Source organism: Phoca vitulina, unplaced genomic scaffold, assembly GCF_004348235.1.
Source record: "Phoca vitulina isolate PV1807 unplaced genomic scaffold, GSC_HSeal_1.0 scaffold3, whole genome shotgun sequence".
NCBI lineage: Eukaryota > Metazoa > Chordata > Mammalia > Carnivora > Phocidae > Phoca > Phoca vitulina.
Window position 1 is genome coordinate 81,263,452 of NW_022589706.1, and position 22,010 is coordinate 81,285,461.

General features: G+C 34.9%; 1 protein-coding gene across 3 annotated transcripts in view; it reads right to left on the reverse strand.

The window, feature by feature from the left end:
• Positions 1 to 22,010, reverse strand: part of INTS12 (integrator complex subunit 12) — a 49,494-nt gene that overhangs the window by 20,946 nt on the left and 6,538 nt on the right. For 2 of the 3 annotated variants that reach the window (XM_032400940.1, XM_032400941.1), the window contains exons 2-7: positions 20,388 to 20,552; positions 16,198 to 16,350; positions 14,047 to 14,234; positions 12,414 to 12,573; positions 6,623 to 6,769; positions 2,370 to 2,963 (exon numbers count right to left, since the gene is read on the reverse strand). In XM_032400940.1, the coding sequence (XP_032256831.1) occupies positions 2,379 to 2,963; positions 6,623 to 6,769; positions 12,414 to 12,573; positions 14,047 to 14,234; positions 16,198 to 16,350; positions 20,388 to 20,543 (1,389 nt within the window). In that variant the 5' untranslated portion in view covers positions 20,544 to 20,552 and the 3' untranslated portion in view covers positions 2,370 to 2,378. Of the gene's footprint in view, positions 1 to 2,232; positions 2,964 to 6,622; positions 6,770 to 12,413; positions 12,574 to 14,046; positions 14,235 to 16,197; positions 16,351 to 20,387; positions 20,553 to 22,010 lie in introns of those variants that run through there. The other variant, XM_032400939.1, reaches the window with a different exon arrangement.

Genomic DNA, 22,010 nt, shown 5'->3' on the forward strand with positions numbered 1-22,010 from the left:
CATTGGCATCATGTTTATTGAGAGCTGCAGTGGGAATACAATGGTGTGCAAATCAAACAATTCCCTGCCCTCATACAACTTAAATTCTATTGGGGGAAAAAAAACCTATGCATAACAAAATAAATGATAAATACTATTAATACTACTTTCATCACATGTTCAGTTAAAAAGCTTTGTAGTTCACGTAAGTATGGAAAAATCAAGGTCTAAGATCTACCTGAAGATAAACTCTAATACAAAAGTACCTGTATAAAATACCAAACTGAATTATATACATTACTAGATGGATGCATACTTTCATATGTACAGATTCCTAAAAAGTCTTCTAACTTCTCTGAAGTACCATAGAAGTTAAAAGTTGCTTCTCTTCTCAACTCTATCCAGCACATATGTTCTAGGATGGGATAAAATTTTCCACTTCAAGTGGCAATGTGCAAACTGTGCATTACTGCTTTAATTTCTTGTAGGTACTGAGGTCACATGAACTGTTAGTTCTTGAGCTGAGTTTGTATCAGATCATTTTGTCCAGTTTAGTCCAAACTGGCCCTGAACTATAAACAAATAATGATGATTTTATGGGTTGTTTTTGGTCTTTTGACCCTAAAGGGGATTTGAGGTTCATGCCAAATGATGTTTAATCAACAGAAATCTTTGTTTCTCAAAACAGAAACATCTGTAGGCAGATTTTAATCATGTAAATAGATGTTTACCCCACATGCAAGTAATGGGATTATCTCAATCCTGAATTCTATTTTACTATGAATAATTTAGTGTCATTGTTTAAGAGTAGTTTAAAATAATTATCTTTCCTTAGAAAAAGAGCAAGTTTGTTTAAAAAGCTTTATCTTCACAGAAATCTTTTACCAATATATTTTAGAAGATGTTAGAAAAATTTAGGGATTAAAGGAAAGGGTTTGAGATTAGAGGTTTATAAAGATTCAGTAGCACACATCAAAGCTGAAGGAATAAGTTTGCTGCTCATAGTCTAATGAATGTAGGAATTTTTTGGACTTCTAGTTTCTGGATGAAATGAGGTATCTGTGAAGTACAAAATGGCTGTTGCATTTTGCTTGTGAGTACTAAATTGTTTATCTGGTCCAGAAAGCCTCATATCTTCTGTCAGAAACTATATGTAAAACAATGATAGGCTAATTTGTTAATTTACAAATGAGGCTACGACTCAGACCCCTCACATTTTGTTTTAACAATGTACACACACATACTTGAAAACAATTTCAAGATTTAATCATGATATAGGAGCTTCTTTTATACAAAGTTAACTAAAATTAAAACTGTAACACTTTTGGGCAGTAAAAATAAAGCAGCCCCCGCCCCCTTTTTTTCCCATGGTATAGGAAGAAGCTATCAGTATGTAAACAACTCAGAAATTAATCCATCCACAAAAATTCTTGGAATGGGTATTTTGCTCATGAATTCTCAGGAATGTGGAAAACCAGGATAAATCAAAATTCAACATTTATTAGGTACATTCTATGTGCATTGTTAGACTAGCAATGTGAGGAAAAGTAGGCAATGGGAGAAAAGTACTGTATCATGGGAGTTCATAATCTATTGGAAGACATAGATCTCTAAATAACTGATATGAAGTGATTAAAAAAAAGGTAAAGATATAATACAGTAATATGAGAAATCAATTATATAAAATTCATTTTGAAAATGGGGAGATGAAATATTTGGGGGGAGAGGGAGAATTAATTGAAATGAGGCCAGGGACTAACACGGAATATGAGGAATATTGGGGAGAATGTAAAAAACTTTATATTGGGTCATTCCTGCCACCTTGTAAGGCACCTTATTCAGTAGGATTAATTCTTGGGGCTTTACTAGAAGATGAACTATTTCTTTTTTTAAAAATTCATGTATGCTACCAGTCTCTTGGGATTCCAGAAGTTCTCATCAAGAATTAATCATTTTAATCATTGTTTTCACACACTATGGAGACTGTTAAAATAAAAATGTTAAACAGACTTACAAGATTAAAATCTTAAAAGATTTCCAAATTTTGGGGCACCTGGGTGGCTCAGTTATTAAGCGTCTGCCTTCGGCTCAGGTCATGATCCCAGGGTCCTGGCATCAAGCCCCACGTTGGGCTCCCTGCTCCGCAGGAAGCCTGTTCTCCCTCTCCCACTCCCCCTGCTTGTGTTCCCTCTCTTGCTGTGTCTCTGTCAAATAAATAAATAAAATCTTAAAAAAAAAAAAAAAGATCTCCAAATTTTGCTTAAAAACATTTAGCATTTTAAGGTAAGAAATAATAGAAATTCCATTGTGAAGATTTTTATTAAATTATAGTATATTACAGTTTATGTCCTAATAATAAAATTTTAGGGTAATGTGATATAAAAACCTACTTGGCCACATTACTTCTTGAGTTTCTTCTGGGCAGCTTTCTTCTTGACCATCTGTAATCGCTTCATGGCATTGAGCTGTGATTCTTGTGAAGTTGGACCTTTAAGGGATGCTGACGGAGAGCTGCTTGATTCTGAAGTGGTTTTGCTAGTGGTACTTCCACTAGGCCCTGATGTCCCACTATTTCCATTCCCACTGAGCTGGCTGGTGTTTCCTGGAACTAAACTACTTGGACTAGGAAGACCCACTTTGCTAACATTGTCACAACTAACGGAGCGACTAAGGCCAGTTTTGCCCAAAGTTAGAGGTGGAGGTGGTTTCAATGGTACAGCGGGTGCAGTGCTGTTACTGGAACCTATTTTGGAACCTATTCCACCTTTAGATGATGTTGCCAGACCAGTTAAGCCCACAGGCTTCTGGTTAGTTGATGAGGTAGCAGGTTTCCCACTGTTGTTTTGGGTTGTTGAACTCAATTTTGCTGTTGATGGACCAGCAGAGGAAGTTTTAGCTGCAAAGGCTGCCCATCCAGTTAGGCCACTAGTTACTGAAGAGGAAACACTGGTACTAGAAGAATTTCCTGAAATAGCTGTGGAGGTCTAAAAAAAAAATAGGATAAATATTGCTTCAGAGCCAAATGTAATTAACAATATAATATCTTAAATATATAACAAGTTGAATTGGACTTTTTATACAAAAGTAATGACTTGGGAAATTTAAATCATACCACCAAAATTAAGTTCTTATGAAACTGATCTGAAAAAACACAAATAATAACACTTATCCATAGCTAATGGATGCTATCACTTCCAAAGCAGAAATTCTGTAATGTCATATTCTTGTTCTAATGATTCCAAAAAAGAAATGTATGAAATTCCTTCTTGGGAATTGCTTTTAGATTCAGTTACAAGCTCTCTCAGAAAATCAGATTTAATGCTTTAACTTGTTATTCAACCAAAAAAGGTATTATCTAGTTCAGTAAAGCACCTAATTCTTTACACCTTGCTCCAAATGGCTTGTCGATCATTTCAAAAATAGAATCCACTCTTAATGGACAAAAATGCTCATACCCAGGACATTTAGAAGATGTCTGAGATAAACAGATTCATGTGATAATTATTTATTGAGTGAATGAATGTGTCAGATTCTCAATCCATTTTTTAAAAAAATTTTGAGCAAATAGCTCCTGCAGTGCAAAATATATACAGATGTGCAATGTTAACTATTTGGAATTGTACAGCTCTGGTGATACATTAAAAAGGTTTCATAACTTTATTTTCACAATTTGTTTAAGGTTTCTATTAAACTATCACACAAGAGATCCCTGCTTCTGTATAAAGTATTTTATCAATTGCCTCATAAGCTGCACAGTGACATTTTAAGTAGGCCTAACTCACTCCCAGATGAATTTCTTAAAGATATAACACCTTAGTTTTTCTAATTAACTTCCTTGGCCAGTCAAAAGCAACAGTGATACCAATGTCATTATACAAATAAATATTGCTTTTATTCACATGAGAACAAATTTTTTTCACCTTCACATTAGGCAAAATTATGTTTTGTTCAAAGTAATTAAAAATTTAACTTCTCACCAGCACTCTTTCTACCTTTTATATTCTTAAGATTCACAAAAGTGTTAAATTTACATAGAGGTAAAAGATTAAATCTTACAAATAGTATTTTACTTAAAAATACGGTAATTACCATGTCTAAAATACATGCAGTTGTACTTCAGACCTGAACTCTGGAAGAGTTGGTAAAAACACAAAGTAGCCTTCAATACTGTTGGCATGTAAACATTTTTAAAAATTTATTTTATTTATTTTTAAAATATTTTATTTATTTATTTGAGAGAGCAAGAGTGAGAGAGATCACAGAAGGAAAGGAAGAGGGAAAAGCAGACTCGCCGCTGAGCAGAGAGCCTGATGTGGGGCTTGATCCCAGAACCCTGAGATCAGGACCTGAGCCGAAGGCAGACACTTAACCAACTGAGCCACTCAGGCGCCCCTATTTATTTATTTTAGAAAGAGAGAGGAGAGAGAGACAGAAAGAGGGGGAGGGGCAGAGGGAGAGGGAGAAACCTCAAGCAGACTCCCTGATGAGTGCAGAGCCCAAAGAAGGCTTGATCTCAGGACCCTGAGATCATGACCTGAGCTGAAATCAAGAGTCGGCCACTTAACCAACTGAGCCACTCAGGTGCCCCTGCATATAAACATTTTTAACCAATGTGAAAAGTAATCAGAATAGAGTGCTGAGATATTTATTTCATAAGAGGAAAAGTCCAGGTTTTTGCTCACATACTCTGAAAATTAGAAATTTTTTTTTTTTCTACAGTAACATCATCCAGTAACTCTCTCATAAGGTTATTCAGAGAAGATAAACCACACATAAGTTATAAATTCATAGAGGAATGCACACAGGTAATGAGAAAAAGTTAAATGAAGCAAAAAGGACAGAAGTGTAGTAAAACTTTTAATTTTCAGTTATGAAAGATCTAATTTTTTTCCTTTTCTATTAAACATAAAACTGTCTGCCATATGGCTAAATGATCTTTCAACAAACTTTACAAAAGAAAACCCATCTGAAGGAAGTAAAAAGACCAACACTTAAGAAGTACAAACAGAAAGCAAGTTCTCTGTGTATAGCATTTTAGTTTAATGGCTTGCTATTACTGGTATTGCTTTTCAACAGAATGACAGATGGTTTATAATACTATTAGGACACGAAAAAGTAAAATAACACAAACAATGGAGACCAAGTGATTTCTTAGTATTTCAGTATAGATAATAAATTTCTCAGCTATTTCTCAATTTTTAACTATTAATATTTTCTTGCCCATTATCCTAGTTAGAAAGCCATTTGCTTTTTAATATGTGAAAGGAAACAAATTTTTTCCATAGTAAAAATGTGTTCACTTTCATCATAAAAACATCAAAATTTCTAAATCAGAATAAACATGACAGCCAAGGCCTTAACTTAGTTTCCATAAAATGATTTCATGTTGGATTTCTTAAAATTAAACTTTAGTAGTAACAAGTTGGTATAATAATCTACTTAAAAGAGATTTAAGTATAAAATACAGCAACTCTAATTACTTTCAATAAATTATTCTCCCTCTATTCCAACTTGCTAAGCTTTTATATGGCAAATATGGATATCCTTTGGATATTAACTCTTTCCTGGCAAATTAAGTTTAAAAATGATCTGCAAATAAAATTATCAGTATCTTTCTCAGAGTACTTTACATTCACAATCTCTTTTTTTTTTTTTTTTTAGATTTATTTATTTGAGAGAGAGTGAGACAGAGAGAGCAGGGGAGGTGGAGGGAGGGGGAGAGCAAGAATCTAGATCAGACTTCTTGCTGAACACAGAACCCGGGGCAGGACTCATTCCCACAACCCTGAGATCAGGACCTGAACCGAAATCAAGAGTTGGATGCTTAACCAACTGGGCCACCCAAGCACTCCTTTACATTCATATTCTTTATCATCACAGCAAGGTTCTTGAACTTTGCTACTTATAGTCACTAGGACAGGGTAATATCTAGAATTTTCTAGGATCAACCTTTGAGAATTTGGGGCTAATATTTTTTCTACCATCTTTAGTACTCTGTTTAAAACTGGAATGTGTAACTCAGTAAAAATATTGTTTTTGTTATAAAATTAGGTTAGAAAAATATTTTATTCCATGATATCAAAATGCCAGATATTAATAATAATGTAGTGTGATTTCAAGGATGCAAAACTAAGAATGAGAAAGGTGACACTTCCACTAGATAATCTGGTCCTTTTGTATAAGAAGTAGGTATCATGAAAGTTCATGATAATGAAGGAAAAAAGACAAAAGAAAAAAACTTCTTCAATAGCCAATAAGCAGAGAGAAAAAAATGCTACAAGGCCAATCAGCACAAGTTATGTGAGAAGCAAAATTGCTGCTACTGAGGGCAGAGTTATTTAGAATTTAAACAAAATTCCCGATTGGAGGCAAGTGTCTGACTACAGAGAAATGGTGAAGAATACCACCCTGGAATGCTTACAGATAATCTTTTCTAACTGTGACAAAAAGAGAAATAACAGAGTTAGATATTAAATAATTATATAAATGTTCCCTTTCTACCTAATGGTAATAGTAATGCAGTCTTTTCCCAACATATGGACATTCAGCATATAAAGTTCCTCATCAATATTTTTTTCAAGTAAGTATTTTTGAGTCAACTATATTAAAATCCCATCTTAGATAACAATGGAATGTACTGTACCTTGACCTCTGTTCTCTTAAATGCTTGAAAAGTTGCCTCTTGTTTGAGTTTAGTTTCTGGCTTCTTAACCAATGGGTCTTTGATGGCTGGGGCTACAGACACAGCTGTGGGGGCTGGTTTCTGTGGCGGTTTCTGAGTTTTTTGAGCCTGTAAAAATCAGTGAATTAAATTAGATACAAAATCTTAAATGAATGCACAACAAAAGACAATAAAAATCTGTCATGGACTACTCGTCGAACTAAATACAGTTGAACATTTAAAAAATATTGTGGTGACACTGAAAATATAGATTCTTGAACAAATTATTTTTATCATCATCCTATGAATGGTTTTACAGATTTTTTTCATTTCTAAACAGTAAAGATAATATTAAGCTTTAGAAATCATGCAGATTAGGTTGATTAAATACATTTTAACAAGACAAACCAAACTGTTTCTTTTTAAAAAGGAAAATCACAAATTATTTGCAACCAGTTAGCTTTACTTGTACTGAGTGCATTTATTTATTATGGTTGGTCAAAGACTTAGGAGTTTTCTTCTTGATGTTCAGGTACAAATCCCTAAGTAACTGAGGGTGAATTAAAAGGTAGTTCAGATCAATTATATGATTTCAAATACCAAATGTGGATAAAAACTATTGGTGACAAATGGTGTATCCTTTTGAGGTTTTCCACACTGCAGAAGTAGGCATGCTAAACTCTTCGAGAAAGTCCACAAATACAATTTTCTATGTTATTAAAGAGGAATCTGTATCCACTGTTCCTTTATAAGCATTTTCAGTTTTATTTTGACCAATAATTGAGTTTTTCCCTTTATTTTATAACTTTGTATTCTCTTCTGAACTCTAATCATTTTTCAGATTATTAGTGTTTTCCAGGTAAATAAGCATAACTACATCAACAGTATAGTGCGGTGTCTGAAAGCACAGTTTTTAGAGTCAAACAGATATAGGATTAAAACCCAGCTCAACTACTTCCTTAGCTATGTTACCACAGGTAAAATATGTAAATCTCTAAAATCGTCATTCTCTTCATCTGCAATATGGGGATAAGACCACCTGTTTCTAAGGTGGGTTATGAGGATGAATTATGATTACATAAATGTCTAGTATAGTGTCTGGCACATGTTGAGTGCAGACAGTAATAGTTTTTATTTATTCAACACCATCATTTATATAGGATAAGAAAACTGAATCTGGAAGAACCCATACATACTGGATGGGGAAAGATGCTCCCAGCCAGTCCATTGTCTTTGACAATCCTAATAAGACCATGCAGGACTTTATCAGGAAATTTATTAATAATCTGTTCCCATTTCTGGAAATTTCAATGCAGTCTTTTTGTCTGGACTTCCTTGTGCAATCCTCTTGTGTTATGGTTTGCTGTACTATATAATTTTGGTCCTTAAGTTTCAATTCAACCCATTTTTTGTATTACATGTTTTCCATATGAAAGTATACCCACTTTCAAACATCACTTACAAAGAAACATTCAGATCAAGAATATTATTAAGGATCCTAGAAGACTTACCTGTGGTAAAATATCTCTTAACAGCAGGAAAGGAGGACCATCTTATCCTCTACTGCAAAACCATGTTATGAGAATGCAGCCCTCAGAGTAAATCAGAAATACATGGTTCCATAACCACGGCTTTCAGTCTTACACTTCCTTCAACCCACATCTACTGTTTCAGAGGTTAGACTCTGAAGACTGGCTTAACTTACATGGCGTCAGTAGATGAAGATTCCTTACAACGAAGCCAAGAAAGGGCCTTTGGATCTTCTTCTGCTTCTTCTACATCACCTAGCCAGCTTATGAGTGGAGTAAGAAATACCCAGAACCCTTGGTCCTTTGCTGGTAATACTAGTTTTGGGATTTGGATATTATTACTGACTTGGTTCTGCCCAACAAAGGTATATAATTTTTCATTGGGTGACTACATTGCAGAATGTATGAAATCTCCCACTCAAGGCAATAATTGCCAGTATGACAGCAATCAAAAATACCACATATTTCTAAACGCTCCTGAGTAGGTATGTTATTACCTTAGATTGAAAACCACTGCAATAAGTCATAGGAGTCTCTGACTTAGTGCTGGGGCAAAACCCATTACCTGGTAAAGAGAACATTATAGAACTGAAGAATGATCTTGGAGCCTGCCACACTACCACATTCTTAACTAGGTCTTCCTATAATAATGTGTACTGCCGAACCTGCCCTAGTTAGAAAAATCAGTGTGAGGAGAATGGGGATATAAGATGCTATTAATAGTATCTCTGAGATACCTTGGAGCAATAACCAATGCACATATCAGAACTGTACTGAAAACAATTGTAGTTAGAATGACTAAATTTAGTACCCGCACTATTTCCAAACTCCTTTCTCTCATTAAATTTTGTGTTTCTTGGATCCTGATCTTCAGGCTCACTTCAGATCCTGCCTTTTGGTATTCCTCTGAGTCTACTCTTGGTGAATTCTACTCATGTTTTTTTTTTTTTTTTTTAAGATTTTATTTATTTATTTGAGAGAGAGAGAATGAGAGAGAGCAAGCACATGAGAGGGGGGAGGGTCAGAGGGAGAAGCAGACTCCCCGCTGAGCAGGGAGCCCGATGCGGGACTCGATCCAGGGACTCCAGGATCATGACCTGAGCCGAAGGCAGTGGCTTAACCAACTGAGCCACCCAGGCGCCCTCTACTCATGTTTTAACATTAGCCATGGCTCTCCATTCAGTACTTTGACTCTTGGACATATAAATTGAACTTATTGACTATTCTGGTACTAATCCACATTTCCTCCATTTTACACACCTTAAACGGAGAACAACAGAAAGTAGGACATGTTCTACACAGTCCTGTGCTCTGCTCTGGTGCTATGCCAATGGATGAGACGTGGTCTTACTGATAAATGAATTACACGTTTAATTTGTAAAGCAGATAGAAGATATTAGAGATGAAAAAAAACGCTGAAAAGCAGGACATATGGGAACAAGAAAGTTCACCAAATATTCAAGAAATGATACACTTAGTCTGGCATGGCCAGAGTGTATGGATGTATATGGTGAAGTGGTGGGAGACATGAATACAAAGACAGACTTGGGTCAAAGAGAGAAGATCCATATATTCCCCTAATGAGTATAACCTCATTAGATAGGTAATGGAGAGCCACTGGGCATATTTAAGCAGATAAAATCAGATAAAAATTTTAGAGGAATAATTCTAATTGTTTTCACTGAAGTGAGTAAGGCACGTTGAAAGGAAACAAGGAGACTTCTTCTTTTTTTTGGTCATTTTTTGGAGCCCAACACGGGGCTTAAACTCACAACCCTGAAATCAAGACCTGAGCTAAGGTCAAGAGTCGGATGTTTAACCTACTGAACCACCTAGGTGCCCCAGTAACAAGGAGAATTCTTGAGGGGCTAAAGCAATAACAATTAGTGGAACAGGATAGTAAAGGCAAAATGAACAGATGTGAGAAATGTATAAGAGGTAGAACTAGCAAATTTGGTAAACAAAGGGATATGGAATTAAGAGAGGCAACAAGGATAATGTTTTCTAGTTCAGGCAACCGGGGAAAAAACTGAGGGGAGAAGAAAACAATTTTAATTTTAAAGATGTTGAACTTAGAGTTACTGTAAGATATCTGGTCAGCTGCCAAAGTTCATTCTGGAAAGAGGACTAGAACTATAAACATAGATTTGAATGGAGGAGAAAATATTTTGAAGAGAACAGTGCTTACTTTATGGAGACTTACAATAAAATAACAATTAAAAAAATCTTTGAAGATAAACTAAAGAAAGACAGATTATAGCCACAAATTACTTATTTTTATTATTATCAATTCTTAGTGACTACTTCTGTCAATGCCCTGGAATGTACTACATTGCTCACCCATAATCATTTAGTTGAGGTCCTGGAAGACTGGTTTAAACAATAAACTAAATAAAAATCAAACTGAGCAGAAAAAATTATACCTTGTCACAGAAATACCCTGTTACAAACTGAAAATATACACACTATTGAAATTTTACTAATTTTCATAGTAATAAAAACATTTCCTATTTCTAATTTAACTGATTGAAAAGTAAAATAGGTACCTTGAATTTTTACTTTTAACTACGTACTTCTGCCTTTAAAAAAAAATATTTGGCCAGAAAAGTCTATGTAGAAATGTATTTCGTTAACAGATGTGAAAACTCTTCTATCAAGAGACCCTAATCTAAGGCAGGGGAGGAAGGAGAGGAGAAGCGAATAAGTTACTAAAGTAAGTAACAATTTCTTGATTAAAGGAAAATGATGAAGTTTATTTATCTGCTTTTTAAATGAATAAAAGTTACAAAACTATCCAATATAACAAGTGAAAACACATTTCAGTATGATGTTTTAAAGGCAGTTATATTAGCAAGCCGTAAAAAGAGAAAGTACATTGGGAAAATGAGATAAATGTTCACTCGAAGACAATGAGAAGGACAGACTGAGGAACTGAGAAACACAGATGGATGCAAAAAATGATCAACATCACTAGCCATCAGGGAAATACAAATCAAAACCACCATGAGATACCACCTTACACCAGTTAGAATGGCAAAAATTAACAGAACAGGAAACAACAAATGTTGGCAAGGATGTGGAGAAAGGGGAACCCTCTTACACTGTTGGTGGGAATGCAAGCTGGTACAGCCACTCTGGAAAACGGTATGGAGGTTCCTCAAGATGTTAAGAATAGAGCTACCCTACGACCCAGCAATTGCACTACTAGGTATTTACCCCAAAGATACAGACATAGTGAAAAGAAGGGGCACGTGCACCCTAATGTTCATAGCGGCAATGTCCACAATAGCCAAACTGTGGAAGGAGCCAAGATGCCCTTCAACAGATGAATGGATAAAGAAGATGTGGTACATATACACAATGGAGTATTACCCAGCTATCAGAAACGATGAATATCAACCCATTTGCATCGACATGGATGGAACTGGAGGGGATTATGTTAAGTGAAGTAAGTCAAGCAGACAAAGACAATTATCATATGGTTTCACTCAAATGTGGAACATAAGCAATAGCACGGAGGACCATAGGGGAATGGAGGGAAATCCAAAAGGGGAGAAATCAGAGAGGGAGATGAACCATGAGAGACTATGGACCCCAAGAAACAATCTGGGGGTTTTGGGGGGGGAGGGGGTAACAGGGTCATGGGTATTGAGGAGGGCACATGCTGTGATGAGCACTGGGTGTTACACGTAACTAATGAATCACTGAGCACTACATCAAAAACTAATGATGTACTATACAGTGGCTAACTGAACATAATAAAAAAAATGAGAAACACAGATGGAAAGACAGACATGCATATGCAAATAATGCTTCTGTACATAGTTTGTGAATTTGATGGTTTAAGCCCACTCAGGAATAAACATTTTCAATATGTCCTTACCAGACTCACCAAAGACTAGGGCTTTGTATCTCACCATTTCCCACAGTGTTTTACAGTATTTCTAAATGTTTATAAGTACAGTGACATACTAGTAAGGAATATTCATATTTTGTGGGTCTCTAATCCTGTTTATCTATAGTAGAATAAGCTAAAAGTTCAACAGAGAAAAATGAATATAATATGGTCTAGTGTTTAGGCATAGATACATAAATCATACATGTACACTATACATACAAACATTTAATCAGTACACGTAATTTATTTTTTCAATAACTTAAATATTCAAATTTTATTTTGAAAAGTACCTATCAACAAAAAAATGACACAGACTGTTTAAAATAGAGAAAAAAATGATTCCTACCATTCTTTTCATTTGTCTGGTACATCGAGCACAATACCACACAAGACGAGGGTCATTCACTTCCTTGTCTGTCACCTGGGGCTTATGGCAATCTTGGTGGTAGAGATTATGGCACTCCTGACATTCTACTAATTGATTACCAGATGCCACCGTCATTTGCCTAAGGAAATATACCATTAAAAACTGCACTTATTTGAATGCAACAATTTAAAGCCATTTTAGGGTTGTTTTGATGTGTGATATATAAAAGAGGGAAACACCCCAGATAACCAAACAGCAAAATAACAAACTCTAGCATGTAGCCTGCACAAGCATTCCACGCTCAAGAATGAATGAATGTAGGGTGCCCTAGTAACTGAATTTGGCTATATTCTCCTAGCCATTTCTCATTATAATTTTTTTCTTTCTCCCAGAAGGGAGTAGACTTTGGTTAGTGCCCCAACAATCTCATAACATTTTCTCTATACTTCTATTAAATTCCTTTATATTTGTTACCTACACATTGTCCTGTCTTCTTCATTAATACATAAGTTCATTAAAGTAAGTTGCCTATATATTTAAATTGACTTATGCATGAAGGTAGAAACAGGACCTAATTATCTAGAGTGTTTAGCATATTACTGTGCAGATAAGGGTGTTCAATAAATATATGTATTATCAACTGAATAGAATGTAGCAAACTGTGTATCAAGAAAAATAAATTCAAAAAGCAATCACCACAGCCTTAGACTATCATAAGTCTCCAAATGGAGGGTTCAAGTTACTAGCTCGCTCTCCACTATTACTTTACCATTTATTCTTATTTAAAAATTATAAACTTCATGGTAGATAAAGGTTGAAATAAATATATGTGAAAACAATGAAGCTGTAACAAATGATCTTATTCAGAAGTACCTTAACTCATTCTCTGTAAGGTTCACAAAAGCTTTCAGTTATTTACTCAGTCCCAATGCACCAGAACCTAACATTTTCATGAAGAAAACAGCAACAAAGATGGTAATCTTTTCTGTTGTGTTAGACAGTACAAGTCATTAACAAAAATACAGCCCCTTGAATCAAGCAGTTTAAAATTCAGTTTTTCTGATTTTTACAATGCATCTTCTAATAAGCATAATTATCCATGTTTTTATAATTATGTATCCATGATTTAAAACAACGTTCAGAATAACCTATACAATCCATTCATTTTTTTTTTCCATTATTTGTAGGAAAAGATGTAAGGGTGTTTAGAAAATTATGTATAACAATCTACTTTATAAGTACTATCAACAATTCAAAGAAAAAAAAGCAACACAGACTTCTTAAAAAGAACAGAATGAATCTGCTGAACAAATTCTTCTTCACTAAAGAATAAAGCAATAATAGCTTTCCCTCTAGAACCCAGGAATGCAGAAAATGTTACTATGACATAACAGATTATAGATGCCACAGTGAGGAAGACAAAATATATGATAATTTTTAAGATGTTAAATTGCTATAGGGGCATCTGATAGAGAATAATCTACTTATCTCCTACCCACCTCCAAATTATAAAAACAAAATATAAACATCAAACAACTGGTCTGATTTTTTTTTCCTTTTGTTTGCTCTTTACAAAAACAAAAGAATCTTTCCAGAGAAAGGTACAACTTACCTACAAACAACACAGGCCAATCCCATCTCCATGGCAAAATCATCAGCACTAGTCTCCTCAAAACTGGAAAGGTCAGTCATAGCTAAATCCTTGCTGGTTTGGACAGTAATGGGAGAGGACCGCGTCTCTGGTTTCTCCAATCTAGGTTTCTTTGGAATATCAACTCCTTCTGTGATGTCTGATTTCATCTATAAAAATAGCAATCAGAAAGTAACATGTCAGAATAAACCTTAAATCATGGAGAGATGGATAAGAAGGATACTTGCAATGACCAAGTCCACTTGACAGATATTTTGACATAGCTAGGGACAGTTCTAAACACTAAAGATCTGTAGAAGATTTATAATAAGTTCATAATCAATACATTACAAGAAACCAGCAAGGAAGAAATAAAAAAATCAGAACATTTTAGCATGTATCTTTCTGTCTTTGTATTCTTTTACCCATTAAAGAATTCTGGTTCAATGCATTTACTTATATGGTCTTTTGTTCCCCTATCAGATGCTTTGAAATGAGAAGCCACAGCACTAAAAAGGCTATTTCTAAGGCTACTTTTTATCTTAAATATTTTAAATTATAAACTACAATATTTGGGGCACCTGGGTGGCTCAGGTGGTTAAGTGTCTGCCTTTGGCTCATGTCATGATCCTGGGTCCTGGGATCAAGCAGACATGGGGCTCCCTGCTCAGTGGGGAGTCTACTTCTCCCTCTCATCCCTGCCCCTCCCCCCCACTTGTGTTTTCTCTCTCTCTCAAATAAATAAAATCTTAAACTACTGATATTTGAAATATATTGAAAAGAAGTAAATAACAAACCATCTCCCAGTCATCCAGACACTGGCCATATTTGCTTCAAAGCAAATTTTGGCTCCTCTCTTTAAGATATAAATGTTACACACATACCTGTCAGATTTGCAACAATTAAAAAGTCTGATAAGACATGGAGAATTTGCAATTTTTATACTTTATTGGTGAGAGTACAAATTTAGTATATGCACTTCGGATAGTAACTTGGCAATGTCTAGTAATATTGAAGATGTACCTATCCTATTACATCTATTTATAGATACACCTCCTATAGAAACTATCACCATGTGCACAAATTCACCTTTAAAGCAGCTCACTGAAGCTCCGTTGTAATAGAAAAAAAGGAGAAATAAGCTAATTGCTCATCAGTAGGGGAATGGATAAACTGATTTATTCACTGAATAACTATTATATGGTAGCTGAAAGCAATATTCACATCTTCATGTTATCAACACAGCTGAATTTCAAAAGTACATTTCCTGAGAGATGAAAAAGTAATTTGCCAAAAGATATACATGTACAGTATGATACCATTTATACAAACTTAAAAGCACAGCAAATACTATATAGTTTATGAATAGTCAATATTTAGAAAAAGTATGAAAACATGTGAGACTAAAATACTCCACCTTGAGGGCAAGAATTACTAAAGATTTTTTTAATGTATTTTTTACTAAGTGCTAAAATCTTAATAATTAACTATGTGCAAAAATCATTCAAAATAGGCAATCCAAGAATTATCTGTAGCTCTGTTAAGGTACACACCATCCTGTAACAAATTTCATGTTTAGTCACTTGCATCTTTATTCTCTCCTGTCTTTTCTTCTCAACAACTGTTCCATCTAGAATATTTAAGTTATGGATTAAAGTTTATACTTAAGGGGCGCCTGGGTGGCTCAGTCGTTAAGCGTCTGCCTTCGGCTCAGGTCATGATCCCGGGGTCCTGGGATCGAGTCCCGCATCAGGCTCCCTGCTCGGCGGGAAGCCTGTCTCTCCCTCTCCCACTCCCCCTGCTTGTGTTCCTGCTCTAGCTATCTCTCTCTCTGTCAAATAAATAAATAAAATCTTAAAAAAAAAAAAAAAAAAGTTTATACTTAAAATAGTACATCCCCTAGGGTTTAAATATGTATTGATAATGACTTCAGTAAATGGTTAAATAATGTTTCTAAATTTTACTCACTTTTCAAAAAATCAACATCTATAATTATCAAAATATGTTTACTAGTAATTATTATGTACTTTACCTACTATTATGTAAAAGAAGTGAGCACAAAAAGAAACATTGTTCCTGCCTATAAGCATAACTGATTTACTCTTTTTAAAGGCAGATTAAATTAATTCTTACTTTATCAGCTGGTCTCTTTTCAGCTTCCTTCTTTACTTTTTCAGTTGTGAGGGCTTTGCCATTACTATTGCCAGAAGGAAGATTGGATGATGTTTTGGGCTCTTGCTTAACAGAAATAGTTTTTGTGCTTGAAATTTTGGGTGGCTCCACATCCTAAAAGATGGAATAAAAAGATACTTGTAGTTAAATGTTCTAACAAATTGTAAAAAGTAGATCATAAATATAAACAATTTTTAGTTGAAAATTAAGAAATGTTTGGACCAATGTAACATCCATTTCTTTAAAAAGATTTATTGAGAAATAATTGATATACAAACTGTATAAAGTGTAAAATCAGTAATTTTCACATGAAACCATCACTACAATCAATAAAGAACATATCCATCATCCCCCAAAGTTTCCCTGTGGCCCACTATAATTACTCTTAGAGGTATATACCCTAGAGAAACTATGACCCCCACCATCATCAGGCAACCACTGACCTGCTTTCTGGAACTATAAATTGGTTTACATTTCCTAGAAATTTATAGGAACAAAATCATATGGTATATACTCTTTTTTTCTGTCTTCTTTCACTCAGCCTATTTATTTTGAGATTGACTCAGGTTGTTGAATATATCAACAGTTCATTCCTTATATTGCTGAATAATATTCTATCAAATGGATATACCATTTGTTTATTCATTTATCTATTGGTGGATATTTGTTTATAGTTTGGGGCTATTACAAATAAAGCTATTATGACCATTCATGCACAAATCTTTGTGTGGACATTTACTTTCATTTCTCTAGAATTAATGTCTAGGAGTAAAACAGCTGGATCATATGATAGGTGTATGAAACTACCAAACCATTTTCCAAAGCAGTATACCATTTTACATTTCCACCAGAAGTATATGAGAATCCCAGCTCCTGAGCATCCTCATCAACATTGGTTTGGCTAATTTTTTTAATTTTAGACATTGTAATAGGTATATAGTGGTATATCACTATGGATTCAATTTCCATTTTCCTAATGTCTAATGATGTTGAACAGTTTTTCAAGTGCTTATCTCCTATACATATATCTTCTTTGGTAAAGTGTTCCTTAAAATTTTTTGCCCTTTTTAAAAAACAGAGTTGTTCGTTTTATTACTGAGTCTAAAAAGTTATTCGTAGGTTCTGGATACAAGTCCTTTATCAGATAATTGATTTGCAAATATTTTCAGTCTCCGGGTTGTCTTTTCCTCCTTGTCTTATATTACCATTTTGCTGATATTTATACTTGCTATCCACTGCTAATAGTATAAAAAGTTTACATATATGATAACTCCTTGGAATCACCCTACAAAAAAGGAGGGCATTTCCTCCCATTCTAAATAAACCAGAACGTCTGAGTGCAGTCTACTTTTTTGTGGTAATACATAAATGTTAAAAATACAAACAGGAATGATATACATTAGCTTCAGAACAGTGGTAACCTCTAAGGAGGAAGAAATGGGGAAGGGATAAAGAACGGGGCTTTAGACTTATTGGTAGCTACACTTGATTTATTGTGCCGACTGTCTAGACCAGGTGTTGGAAAACTGAGGCCTAGAGGCCAAATTTGGCCTTATTGCCTGTTTTTTATAAATAAAGTTACATTAGAACACAGCTATACTCACTCATTTATGTATAACCTGCAGTGCTTTCATGCTACCATGGCAGAATTAGATCATTGTGACAGAGACCATGTGGCCCACAAAACCTAAAACATTTACTATTTGATACTTTACAGAAAGTTTGGTGACCACTTGTGTAGCCTTGGGAAAGTGATGGAAGAAGTGTTGGTAATGCAGATTAAACTTAGAAGTGTATTGTGTCTCTAACATAAAAAATACCAAAAAACATAATCTTGCAGCATTTGAAAACTATTATCTAATTCAGCAAAAGAGTTACAAGTCATTGAAGGATGAGTTAAGTTCTAAATTCATTATTTCTTCTTCTTTTCTATAAGCAGACTCCATGTCCAGCATGGAGCCCAAGACAAGGCTTGAACTCACGACCCTGAAATCAAGACCTGAGCTGAGATCAAGAGCTAATCTTGATCAATGCTTAACCAACTGAGCCACCCAGGCACCTCTGAATTCATTATTTCACATTTGACTTACTCAGTGATGTAAATGAAATATCAACTAATTTTTATGTTGATACTACATTTGGAGAGCCAGTTGTTAATGTTTATAAGCATACCACTGCCGGGGCATCTGGGTGGCTCAGATGGTTAAGTGTCTGCCTTCAGCTTAGGTCATGATCTCAGGAAACCGGGATTGAGCCCCACATCAGGCTCCCTGCTTGGCAGGGAGCCTGCTTCTCCCTCTCCCTCTCCTGTTCCCCCTGCTTGTGCTCTCTCGCTCTCTCTGTCAAATAAATAAATAAAATCTTAGAAAAAAAAAAAGATATAAGCATACCACTGCCTCCAGGTGATTCTTACTCTAGAGATGGAAATGGACAGCTAAAGGCTACAATTAAGTGAATCCATACTTTTTAAATACCTAACAGAGTATATTCTCTAGGTTGATCAACAGAAGTAACTCCAGTTAGAAATCTAAGGGCAGGAGGCTTTTTAATCAAAACAAATTCTTCATGTATTTTAATAGATGAACTTCCTTCTGTTTTAGAATCTCAAAATACAGTACTGCTTCTTTAGTAATAATAGGTTTTTCCTACTGGGATAGTATCCATATTCAGAGCAGAATAAACTTACTAGTATATTCTGTAGAGTTGTATAATTTGGTCAGTTTGAACTCACTGAACCTACCAGAATGAGGATGGTAGAAGAAACAAGGACACACTGGCCCTACTATTCAAAACACAGTAAAAAGACTTGAGAATATGAGAGTTTGTGTTGAAAGAAGACTGGGGGCAAAATACCAGTTTACTTAAGCACTGGGTCTGGGACTTGGCTACTGAGTCTGGGATTTGGGCCTGTCTTTAGTTTGAGATTGTGGATTAGACTGAGTGAGTGATGTAGTTCTGTCTTCCCTCAGTTTGGTACCTAGGTCTAAAGACCTGGGTGACTTGGAGTTTCAGGGCTCTAGAGTTTCAGAAAGATTTGAAAGAATGTATCAGGTATTACAGAATATAATAAGAGCTGCCATTCATGAAAAGCCTATTATGTACCAGCTAGATACTACACTAGGTGACTTACATACTTTATCTTTGGTTAATTTTCACAATTTTGCAAGGTAATTTTTATTATCCCCATTTTACTACTAAAGAAATAGAGGCTGGCTGAAATGAAGTTACTATACACCCCAATTTCCTTATTTTTTTATTATTTTTTAAAGATTTTATTTATTTATTGAGAGAGAAAGCACAAGCAGAGGGAGGGACAGAGGGACAAGCGGACTCCCAGCTGAGCCCGGAGAGCCCCGTGTGGGGCTCAATCCCAGGACCCTGAGATCACGACCTGAACCGAAGTCAAACGCTTAATCGACTGAGCCACCCAGGCACAATATACAATGATATTGTAATCAGTTTCCTTATTTTTAAATGAAAATAAACAATACCTATCTCAAAGTATCATTATCACAATTAAAATTAATTATACACATACACCATGGAGAAAAGTACCCTAAACACAATAAATGTTCAGGATATAATATCTATTACCATACAACTAACAAGAGGCAAGCTGGGATTTACAGGTTTGGTTCCAAAATGTATATTCTTTTCACATAAAGTTGTTTGGCTGCTTTGTTATTATCAAAGTTGGAGCCACACAGTTCTCATAGTTCATTCACACCTCTTTTTTCCCTTAAATTATCCTTCCCATATTCAATCCACTTCACTGCAAAATCCCTGTCCTTTTACTTCATGATTTTTGGCCCATAAAACATTAGAGAATAATTACAAATTATGGTTTCATCCAGGAACTTAAAAAATGTTTTGATCATAAAGAATTAGAAATTAAATCATAAATAAGTGGGTTTCTCTACACATAAAGTAGTAGAACAGAATATCCCTCCCACCCAGCTAACTTTTCTATGTAATGTAACAGTTCTCTGAAAGCATGAAGGAAGAAAAGAACACTAAAGAATATAATTTCTTCATGCCTTAAGGAAAGATTATTATGGCAGGGAGATTGCTTTGAGATGATCTAAGTATTAACACTGTTCTACTACAGGCCTTACAAAACTTCCCCCAAAGCTTTTTATTCACATAGGTACCTTCTGAGATGGACGGTAACTTGAATCAATGCCCCGAGCCAAAGATTCATCAAGTAGTGCCTTTAGCTTTTCTGCAGAATCCTTACTCTTTGAATGTAAGAAGCCTAGTGCTTTCAAAAAAATGGGATCAAGTTCCAAGTTCACAGTAGCAGCCATTGCAAACACCTGAAGAAAAAAGAAGGGGGGGGGGGGTTAATTTAGAGACAATGAACAGTTATCTATGTTAAAGTTTATCTATTTTGTTCTTTTATTTATAATAGGTAATACTGTGCCCATGATACAAAATCTGAAATGTGTAAAAGGTTATCAAAGAAAAAAGTAAATTTCTTTGTTATCCCTACCAAATTCTTTTCCCCTGAAGCAAGAACGTTATCAGTTTTGTATGTATCCATATCCACGGCTAAATTTTAAATCCTGCTAAGTTCCTCCCTGCCACAGAGGCCCTTCCTAACTCTGTTTTAAAATATACACTTACAGTTCAATATACAAGAATTTGATGTGTTTAGGTCAGGTTTACTATATATCTTATATATATAATATATCCAAAATTTCTTCTCTCAAACCTTATTTCCACTGCCAAAAAAAAAAAAGATTTTGGGGGGTGAGGTGTCACAGGAGGGCAATGGTTTAGAGGAAGCATCAAGCGATGAGCTATAAAGGTGCTGCAGCTTTTGGTGCTGCAGCTTCTACCTCGATTATATTTTCTTTTTATCTCCTTAGTCCTCAGCTCCAACCTTTAATGCCTCAGAAAACATACTAATGATAATCTTATTGGATCACATTTAGATTGTGGTATCTCATGCATTAACTTATTTTTAAAAAGCAAGGTCTCTGAGGAATGGTGCCATAGCTACTATAAAAAAATATATACACATACATACATAATATAAAATCTCTCCCATAGGGCCTATGATAATGCTCTGTGTCATTAGGAGCTTAAAATATATGAAGACGTACATCAAAGGCTTATGAAATTCCAAACATTAAAAAGTTTTGTTTTCAGCTAATATCAATGCTATCATGTGGTTCTATTTCTTGTGTCACTTTTTCAAATACTTCTCCAGGCAAGGAATTATTAAAATAAAAGTGTATACTTTGTGTTCAATCCTTTGATCAATATTGTAGGGCTTGAAGTTGTCTTCTATCCTTGAGGTTAATATTGTAATAATGCAACACACTTGCACTGTTAGAGTTAAGGATCTGTCAGCAATTCCACAGTAATCTCTCATTTTCAGGGGTTTATAAAACCATTAAAACTTGCTGTAGGTTGAATCTTGGCATATGAAAGTTCAGACTGAAATGAAATTTCTTTGTTCCTTACCCATCTACTTCTCCCCAATCCCTCTCCAACTTTGACAGGAAACACACACACACCCTTAGGCTTTTTTTTTTTTTTTAAGTTTTCAAGAAAGTATTAGATATTTATCGGATAGCCTCGGAATTATTGTCAAATTCTGCGCTCTACTAAAATATGTGCATCATTCATGAATCCAAAAGCCAATACTAATAGGAAAATAACCTACCTCAAACAGCTGTATTAGTAATTTAATGAAAACTGAGAAGCAACCTCTGTCACTTCTTAAGATGGTATTATTCCATACATCATCTATATAGATGATAGAG